The 10,643-nt window shown below is 39.3% G+C and overlaps 2 protein-coding genes across 2 annotated transcripts; one reads left to right on the plus strand and one right to left on the minus strand.

Moving 5' to 3' along the window:
- Window positions 1–1,381: 1,381 nt before the first annotated feature.
- Window positions 1,382–3,426, minus strand: prss60.1 (serine protease 60.1; the record flags this gene model as incomplete). Its single annotated transcript, XM_079628542.1, has 7 exons — window positions 1,382–1,576; window positions 1,667–2,132; window positions 2,339–2,484; window positions 2,571–2,839; window positions 2,924–3,092; window positions 3,178–3,198; window positions 3,378–3,426. 7 exons carry the CDS (start codon window positions 3,424–3,426, stop codon window positions 1,413–1,415), a joined length of 1,284 nt encoding a protein of 427 aa, XP_079484668.1. The 3' UTR covers window positions 1,382–1,412.
- A 2,862-nt stretch (window positions 3,427–6,288) lies between these two features.
- LOC307006992 (trypsin-like) lies at window positions 6,289–9,765 on the plus strand (the record flags this gene model as incomplete). The annotated part of the gene is made up of 6 exons (XM_079628543.1): window positions 6,289–6,412; window positions 6,592–6,723; window positions 6,839–7,108; window positions 7,193–7,338; window positions 7,538–7,886; window positions 9,674–9,765. 6 exons carry the CDS (start codon window positions 6,289–6,291, stop codon window positions 9,763–9,765), a joined length of 1,113 nt encoding a protein of 370 aa, XP_079484669.1.
- Between the last annotated feature and the right edge of the window lie 878 nt (window positions 9,766–10,643).

The following is a 10,643-nucleotide window of genomic DNA, read 5'->3' on the forward strand; positions in this document are numbered from 1 at the left end:
CCATGATCTCATCGCACCTTATCATGAACTACCTTTCCTAAAAGAACTTCCCCCTTCCAAGTCAGTCATTCATCTTTTTTTCTTCTAAAATGTATTGAAATTTAACTATTGTAGTGGGGAAATCCTTTGTGTCAAGGCTGTGGGTTTGTTGGTGAGATAGGCTACGTGAATTACGGGGTGATTTATTATATCCTTGTTCCTAGAATGCTTTACGTGAGTAAGCTTTTACGGTTTGATTACATTTTTACCACAACATCATCAACATGATTTATTGAAGATCATTTTTGTATTCAATTTTAACATTATTATAAGATGTTGAGTGTAAAATTCTAGTAGTTAGCCTACTCTATACAGCTGTCAACATTTGAAGTGGATCAAAAAAGTTAATCAAAGTTCTCATAAGACAAGAACGGGTATTGTTGTAATTCTTGTATAACTTTGATAAAAGGTTTTGATCCACTTCAAATGTTGACTACTGTAGTTTGTCACTTACACATCCTAACAGATGTAGCCTATTAAATGGGATTTTATTTTTTAGAATGCCTCCATATACTTGATTTAAAATAATATAGCACAAATTAGGAAATAAATGAGCACAGATGTATATTTGCAACCATTTAAAGATTATGGAAAAATGAAGGTCTATAACAAAAAAGCTTAGTTATTTTAATGAAAATGCTGCACGTGTTTATTAATGTCCCATGAGTCCACAATGACCTTTGGATGTAGCATTGTTAACACACTAGGATATTTTTCTAGCCTACTTCAAACTAATATTATCTTTGTTGTTGTCAGAAATTTGTTTAACAACATTGCTGGTCAGTATAGATTTTTTTTTTTTTGGGTGGTGGTGGTGGTGGTGGTAAGTCACTGTTTTGTTAGAAACAAAGCTTTACAAAAGTTAATGTAAAATGACATATTTACTCATTAATGGTTTGACCATGCCAGTGTTTCATCATAGCAGTATACTTCAACATCTCATAAGCCTCCATTGACCAAAAGTTATCAGTAATTGATGAGTTTTATGATTAATGTGTTTAATCCGTTTATTATTTTCTATGTGACTGTTCTGATACTTTTCAATTATTGTAAAACAACGTCCCCTGTTGGTGTAATTTATTACAGCAAAAGACTTTACACACCCTGTGATGCAAAGTATTTATTGAGTCACTTACACAGATACAGATTACAGACTCAAATTATATTATCACTTAATGCTGATTTTCATATTTTTCATATTATTTTGTATGCTATATGAATTTAAAATTTGTTGAATTTGAAAAGTTGCCATGTAGAAGCTTGTGCCAACCAAGAGTTACCACCCATGACCCCCTGCAGAGACACAAAAACATAAAGAGATTGTGTGATATGGAGTAATTTACTGATTCCGTGATTTTAATTTTATTTCAGAACTATAAGCACCATAAACAGTTGCATGTGTATTTGTTTGTGTATGTGGACTTACTGCATCGCTTTTCATAATCCCTACAGCAGTTTATGCGGCAGCGATAATTGCAGTTGCAACGGTTGCGGATGTCAAATCTCTCACCACATCTCTTTTTACAAGAAATTGAGACTACAACAAAAAGACATTTAAACAAGCATTAGAAATTAGTGGTGTTAAGGAGGCATAAATGTGTAGAGTGTGTATGAGAGAGAGAGTTACTCTGATTGGGTGGAGGTCTTAGGGTAGTAGTTGTTGTTCCTGAAGTAGTAGAAGGTCGTGAGACGGTAGAAGTGGGTGATGTGGTAGAAGTTCTAGAAGTGGGTGATGTGATAGAAGTTCTTGAGGTAGTAGAAGTGGGTGATGTGGTAGAAGCGGTTGAGGTGGTAGAAGCGGTTGAGGTGGTAGAAGCGGTTGAGGTGGTAGAAGCGGTTGAGGTGGTAGAAATAGGAGATGTAGTAGAAGCAGGTAAGGTCGTAGAAACAAGTTGGCATGTGCTTGAGGGGTTGAAGACGACAAATCCTGGGAGATTCTGGACAATGGTGGTGGAGATCCAACTCTCATACTGTGAAACACGCGTGTAAACACCAGGAGAGTTGGGATCGGCACAGCCATAACCCCAGCTGGTGATACCAGACTGAACCCACACCAAACATTGCTTGCTCACCATTGGACCTCCAGAGTCACCCTACAGAAAGACAGGGTTTATTTTATTTTATGGGACTTACTTCTCATCAAACATGGCCAGAAAAAATCACATACATACCGGTATATAAAAAAGAAGCACAGATAGACGTTTGTGTTTCAAGATATATTAGAAAAACATAATGGACTTTCAGACATGCGGCATGTTTTGATGTGCACACTTAATAATGATCTGGTTGACTGTTGTACCTGGCAGGTGTCTTTGCCTCCCTCCAATAAACCAGCACAGATCATGTTGTTGGTAACTGATCCAGAACCCAGCAGAGTATTACATTGATCATTAGCCACCACTGGAACCATAGTTTCCTGCAGAGTCCCAGGAGCAGCTAGGCTCACTGAACAGCGCACACACAAACACACAATCATAGTGTTGTTATGAGTAGATGTATGTGTGAACGAATGAGTTTGTATGTGTTTGTACCTCCAGACTGGACATCTCCCCATCCTGTGATCCAGCTGCTGGTGCCGGCACCGAAGACGCTGTTTTGGGCTGCCAGACACACGGGTCTAATATAGTCATTAAAGGTAACGGTGGAGGACAAGCGGAGCAGAGCGATGTCATTGTCACTGGTTTGACTATCGTAGGAGGGGTGAACGATGATTGTGACGACATTTTGACTGATTTCATAGGTATTGACTCCCTGCTGTGTCCTCTTTCCCAAGTACACACGGAGACTGGATGCACTGACACTGAAAACATGTGAAAATGAATCAATAGTGTAAAAACGATCTCTCAGAGCCTGTTTGGATGAATTGTTGTGATGTGAATTTTACCCAGGTAAACAGTGAGCTGCCGTCAGCACCCATTCACTGTTGATGAGGGATCCTCCGCAAAAATGACCTCCATAGGTAGAGCTGTGCAGACTGACCTGCCACGGCCACGACCCCTCAAAGGCATCCACGCCACCCACAATACGGGTGTTTAGAGGGGCTTGTCCACAAACTATGAGAGAGAAATATGCATTCACACATGCATATTTCTGTGCTATGACTATATATAACATCTGAAGAATGAGACGAGCTCTTACCATTCAGCTGAGAAAGTGAACCTGTGGTGGAAGAGATGGTCGTACACAGTTGAGAGAGAAAAAAATACGTTACATTAGCTGCATGTGACATCCTCCAACTAAATTAAGTAAATGAAATTACCTCACAAGAAAGAGGAGGACCATTGCAGAATTTAGTACTGATAAATTTTCTACCTTAAACATTAGGTGTAAGTCCTTACCTTGAGCAGATAAGAGCAGGGTCAAACTGACACACGTTAACCTCCACATCTTCTCAAACCGTCTCTTGTCTTGCAGAATGGATGGAGATGGTGGATGTGGTCCTCCTTGCCTCTCACAAACCCTTTTTATATTCACTGCTTGAGTCTCTGCTCGTCACTCATCTAATCACTCTAATGTCGCACTAATCCGTTTTTATTATTATTATTTGCTCCTTGCCCTGTTTTCACAATGCAGACCTGTTAAACATGTATTCTAGAACTAGATTCACTAAACAAAGATCTTAAATGCAAGTTTTGTTTTCAGAGATTATGAGTTTTGTTAATCTCTGTCTAAATGGAGCAAGGTGTTCATGTTAAATCTTAAGGTCACCCAAAAATGCATAATTTGCTCGCCCAAAAGCTAATTTATTCCCAAACCTGCTTGACTTTCAACAGTGGCTTTGAGTCACCATTCTGTACATTTAATCATTCACTGCATGGAATAAAGACACAATAATATGCATTTTTTTAAATTCCTTTAAGAACAGTGGAAACTGATTTTCTTAAAGATTTAATGTCAAATATAAATAATAAATGACAAAAATAGGTTCCTCCTGATGTCCCACATAAGACAGAAACACTTCTGTTACTATCAATTATTTAAAAAAGGTTCTATTCAGCCATGCTTGTTACACATCACAATGAAAAATCACGATAGGCCTCAGATCTACAAAAGTACCTGTATAGAAATTCACAATTAAGTGATCAAAAATAATTTAGTTTCTCTTTCATTGATTTTATGTAATGTTTGAATAATACAATGCAAAATATATACATTTACATAGGCAGTTTAATTTATTTTCAGATAATAAAATACAGAGCATGGGAGAGAATGTGAGTTGATAATTTAGAGAAGACATTCGTCCTCACACAGCAATTAAACTAAGCTCCGTTTATATGGATTTGTGACAGATACAAAAAAAAAGGTGTTGGTGAAAGACAAGTAGAAAATTGAGAGTATTTAAGACACTAATTATGACATAAGTAACAGCATGTGGCAGTTGTACATTTTACATAGTCATTGTAAAAGTGTATCAGAGGGCAGGTGACTCAGTGAGTGCTGCAAATATGCTTTACCTATTCAAGCAATCCATTTTATAATGTTTAATCTTCATTATGAAACCCAGAAAACATGTGAAAAAAGGATTGATAATGATTTAATTTTTCAAAATAAATCAAGGGGCTTCATCAATGACCACAATTTTGATGATAAATAATAAAAACAAGTTGATCAACACCATGCCATAATTTGAATATAATATATATTTTCCTTATATTAAATTATATATATATATATATATATATATATATATATATATATATATATATATACACATATACACAGTGCTGTTCAGAATTATTTGCCCCCTTGGTAAATATGATCAAAGATGCATGGCTGTAAAAAATAAATCTGCATTGTTAATCCTTTTGAAATTATATTTAAAATGTTCTTTTTTCAGTTCAGCCCACTCATTTTCTATAGGGTTCAGGTCAGGGACTGGGATGGCCATTGCAGATGCTTGGTTTTGTGCTCAGTGACCCATTTTTGTTTTGATTTTGATATTGGTTTTTGGATGTCCTGTTGGAATATCCAAACATGGCCCGTTAAAAGATTTCTAGCACAGTCTGTTAGGTTTAGATTTTTTATCTGTTGGTATTTGATCGAATCCATGATGCCATGTATCTGAACAAGATGTCCAGGACCTCTGGCAGAAAATTAGGCCCACAGCATTAAAGATACAGCAGAGTGTTTCATTTTACACATGGGGTACTTTTATATCCCTGTGTGCACCAAACCCATCTTAAGTGTTTGCGGCCAAAAAAAGCTTTTTTTGTTTTTGTTTCATCTGACCATAGAACCCGTCCCGTTTGAAGTTCCAGTAGTATCATGTACTTTTCAAACGTTCTATGGACAGATTAAACAAACAAACAAAAAAAGCTTTTTTTGGCAGCAAACACTTAAGATGGGTTTGGTGCACACAGGGATAAAAAAAATCTAAACCTGACAGCCTGTGCTAGAAATCTTATAACGGGCCATGTTTGGATCTTCCAACAGGACAGTGATCCAAAAACAAATATCAAAAACAAAAATGGGTAACTGAGCACAAAACCAAGATCTGCAATGGCCATCCCAGTCCCTGGCCTGAACCCTATAGAAAATGAGTGGGCTGAACTGAAGAGAAGAAGCGCCAACATGGATCTGGGAATCTGAGGGATCTGGAGAGATTCTGTATGGAGGAATGGTCTCTGATCTCTTGTCAGGTGTTCTCCAAACTCATCCTTCATTAAAGGAGAAGACTCAGAGCTGTTATCTTGGGAAAAGGAGGTTGCAAACATATTTAATAAAATCAAATTTTAATAAAAATTAATAAATGTCATGTAGAATAAGGCATTAATGTATACGAACTAATACTAAAACAGCCAATATCCTAATAATATGCATGCTAATATAAGCAACTTTAATAGTGAGAATTGGACCCTAAATTAAAGTATTACCATATATATCTGGTAGATTCCAGTAATAGTCTGTGTTAAATATAATGCAATATATATGTTTGTTTATATTGATATTTGACTTTATTTATTATGTTATAATAATTGTCTGGATATATTAGAGTGACTAATTATTCTAAGTTGGAACAAAGGGCAACACATGATTAAATAACATGAACACCCTGCCCAAGACAGACAGAAATAAACAAAACTCTTAATCTCTGAAATAAAATGTATTTAGATGCTTAGATCTAGAATACATGTTTAACAGGTCTGCATTGTGAAAACAGGGTGAGGAGCAGAAAATAATAATAAAAACGGATTAGTGCGACATTAGAGTGATTAAACAAGTGACAAGACTCAAGCAGTGAATATATAAATGGTTTGTGAGAGGCAAGGAGGACCACATCCACCATCTCCATCCATTCTGCAAGACAAGAGACGGTTTGAGAAGATGTGGAGGTTAACGTGTGTCAGTTTGGCCCTGCTCTTATCTGCTCAAGGTAAGGACTTACACTTAATGTTTAAAGTAGACATTTTATCAGCACTTCACATTTCGGACATAGTCCTGTTTCTTGTGAGATCATTTAATTCAGTTAATTTATTTGTAGGATGTCACATGCAGTTGGATGTCCATGAAATCATCCCATGTGAATAATCTCTCTCTCTTTCTCTCTCATAGTTTGTGGACAAGTCCCTCTAAACACCCGTATTGTGGGTGGTGTGGATGCCTTTGAGGGGTCGTGGCCGTGGCAGGTCAGTCTGCACAGCTCTACCTATGGAGGTCATTTTTGCGGAGGATCCCTCATCAACAGTGAATGGGTGCTGACGGCAGCTCACTGTTTACCTGGGTAAAATTCACCTAAACAAATGTTAATTGGTAGAATATATTGTTTTCTTTTCTCACTGTATTCTCTGACTGTTATCAGTGTCAGTGCATCCAGTCTCCGTGTGTACTTTGGGAAAGAGGACACAACAGGGAGTCAATACCAATGAAATCAGTAGAAATGTCGTCACAATCATCGTTCACCCCTCCTACAGCAGCAACACACATGACAATGACATCGCTCTGCTGCGCTTGTCCTCCACCGTTACCTTTAATGACTATATTAGACCCGTGTGTCTGGCAGCCCAGAACAGCGTCTTCGGTGCCGGCACCAGCAGCTGGATCACAGGATGGGGAGATGTCCAGTCTGGAGGTACAAACACATACAAACTCATTAGTTCACATAAATCTACTCATAACAACACTATGATTGTGTGTTTGTGTGTGCGCTGTTCAGTGAGCCTAGCTGCTCCTGGGACTCTGCAGGAAACTATGGTTCCAGTGGTGGCTAATGATCAATGTAATACTCTGCTGGGTTCTGGATCTGTTACCAACAACATGATCTGTGCTGGTTTATTGGAGGGAGGCAAAGACACCTGCCAGGTACAACAGTCAACCAGATCATTATTAAGTGTGCACATCAAAACATGCCGCATATCTGAAAGTCCATTATGTTTTTCTAATATATCTTGACGCAAAAACGTCTATCTGTGCTTCTTTTTTATATATGTATGTGTTTTTTTCTGGCCATGTTTGATGAGAAGTAAGTCCCATAAAATAAAAAAACCCTGTCTTTCTGTAGGGTGACTCTGGAGGTCCAATGGTGAGCAAGCAATGTTTGGTGTGGGTTCAGTCTGGTATCACCAGCTGGGGTTATGGCTGTGCCGATCCCAACTCTCCTGGTGTTTACACGCGTGTTTCACAGTATGAGAGTTGGATCTCCACCACCATTGTCCAGAATCTCCCAGGATTTGTCGTCTTCAACCCCTCAAGCACATGCCAACATGTTTCTACGACCTTACCTGCTTCTACAACATCTCCTATTTCTACCACCTCAACCGCTTCTACCACATCACCCACTTCTACTACCTCAAGAACTTCTACTACTTCAACAACAACAACTGCTACCCTAAGACCTCCAACCAATCAGAGTAAATCTCTCTCACACACACTCTACACTCCTATACAAGAGATATTCCACCCATTGGGTGGACTATACTTTTAAATGGGTCATATTTTTTTTTTTGTTCCTTAAGGTTCACTTAAAATGTTAATAAAGAGTTTTGCACAGTTTATGCGGAAAAACTATTATTTTCAACCGTCAGTAAACCACCACTGTTATGATTGGCTAACGTTATTGCGTAGGAAACAGTATCAACGCATGTGAGTAAGTGTTTTGAAAACATTATCCATATAAAACCATAATTTACAGACAAAGCATTATGAAATTATTTACTTGTGGTTTGGGATGCAGTTACTGTCAGATCCAATACAGTTGGATACAGTTAATGATACCAATACCATTTAAACTGGACACGTCAAAGACAACAATCTTTCAGTGTATCCAGTGTAAAAGCATTAGTGATTATAATGGGTTCTATTTGCTTTTGACGCGACGCTCACTTTCAGTGTAGGAAAATGTCAGCCATTAAGTGACTGAATGCCAGTGTATGGGGCCTATTTTGTGATGATGTATAACTATTCATCGATGTCTTGCTCTAAAGGCAGTCATATGCAAATAGTTGCCCGTGTTACATCACAGATCCTGCAATATCAAAACGAGCCATGTTTGGAGCTTGATTACATAAATGTTTTGCTTATAACGAGGAAGACTATGAAACTTGCAGGATGTTTTGGTTCTTATATGTCAAACGATAAAGGAAAATTTGATTTCTCATGTCATGACCCCCCATGAACCCTCCAGCACCCTGTAGAGGGTATAGAGCTGGTCCAGTGTTCCACGGCCCGGACGAAAACCGCATTGTTCCTCCTGAATCCGAGGTTCTACTATCGGCCGTATTCTCCTCTCCAGTACCCTGGCATAGACTTTCCCAGGGAGGCTGAGAAGTGTGATCCCCCTGTAGTTAGAACACACCCTCCGGTCCCCCTTCTTAAAAAGAGGGACCACCACCCCGGTCTGCCATCCCAGAGGCACTGTCCCCGACCGCCACGCGATGCTGCAGAGACGTGTCAACCAAGACAGCCCCACAACATCCAGAGACTTGAGGTACTCGGGGCGGATCTTCAGGTTGGTGGAGAGTTCCTGCCTCAAGTGGAGGAGTTTAAGTATCTTGGGATTTTGTTCACGAGTGAGGGAAGGATGGAACGGGAGATTGACAGACGGATCGGTGCAGCTTCTGCAGTAATGCGGTCGATGTACCGGTCTGTCGTGTGCGGCGAAGCTCTCGATTTACCGGTCAATCTACGTTCCTACTCTCACCTATGGTCATGAGCTTTGGGTCATGACCGAAAGAACAAGATCCCGGATACAGGCGGCCGAAATGAGCTTTCTCAGCAGGGTGGCTGGGCGATCCCTTAGAGATAGGGTGAGGAGCTCGGTCACTCGGGAGGAGCTCAGAGTAGAGCCGCTGCTTCTCCACATCGAGAGGGGTCAGCTGAGGTGGCTCGGGCATCTGTTCCGGATGCCTCCTGGACGCCTTCCCGGGAAGGTGTTCCGGGCGCGTCCCACCGGGAGGAGACCCCGGGGAAGACCTAGGACACGCTGGAGAGACTATGTCTCCCGGCTGGCCTAGGAACGCCTCGGAGTCCCCCCGGAAGAGCTGGAGGAAGTGGCTAGGGAGAGGGAAGTCTGGGCATCTCTGCTTAGACTGCTGCCCCCGCGACCCGGCCCCGGATAAGCGGAAGAAGATGGATGGATGTCATGACCCCTTTAACACCACTTCTGCATAATTCTTGTTTAAATGTCTTTTTGGTGTAGTCTCAAACTCTTGTCAAGGGAGATGTGGTGAGAGATTTTACATCCGTAACCGCTGCAACTGCAATCATCACTATATATTTTGCATCAAATAAATAATATTCAAAAATATTATTTGAAACCAGAACAGAATAAATCAGATTTAAATTAATTTCTTCAAAAAGGATTTGCAATGAAAGTGTGTGTGTGTGTGTGTGTGTGTGTGTGTGCGTGTGTGTGTGTGTGCGTGTGTGTGTGTGCGCGTTTTAAAAAAATAAAAAAATAATACAACATACAAATTAATATCATAGGCTATAGTATATAATATCATCATAACTTCATATTATAGTCTTGTTTGTAATCTGTATTATATGACTAAATAAATACTTAGCATCATCTGGCCTTTATAATGATTTTTTGCTGTTATATAAATCACACCAACGGGGGATGAATGTATGAAAGGTGTTTATATTGTCATGGTACCACATGCTTGTGTATAGCTACAAGGATGTACATTAATAAAGTGATAAAATCATTGCTCAATAGTCATCTAAACAGGTGATAAAATATTAAACAATTATATTATCATGTTATATTTCTATTAACTCTTGTTGAAAGTTGCAAGTTGCAAACCATCTGAGAGAACCACATTGAGTTCCCACACAGAGAAATACGAACCCTTATTTTCTCAACACAAATGTTGAGGAGTCATCCAGCCTCTCAAAGATGAATTACAGTGTGCACTGTAAAAAACACATTGAAATGGATCTTGGGACGGAGAGATGAATATTCTTAGCAGACCAGTCCTGTTCCTCTAGCTCTAACAGCAGAGCACTGATGGGTTTTGGGTTTGATTCTGAGGGAATGCATGACCAGTATACTTTCAATGTAATGTAATGTTAGTTGCTTTGGATAAAAGCATCTGTCAAAATGCATAAACGTAGAACAGTCTTCTAGTAGCAACCAGAGAGAAGCCAACAAATGACCATTTTCA

The sequence above is a fragment of the Phoxinus phoxinus genome, assembly GCF_949152265.1.
Source record: "Phoxinus phoxinus genome assembly, chromosome: 11".
In the NCBI taxonomy this organism is placed as follows: Eukaryota; Metazoa; Chordata; class Actinopteri; order Cypriniformes; family Leuciscidae; genus Phoxinus; species Phoxinus phoxinus.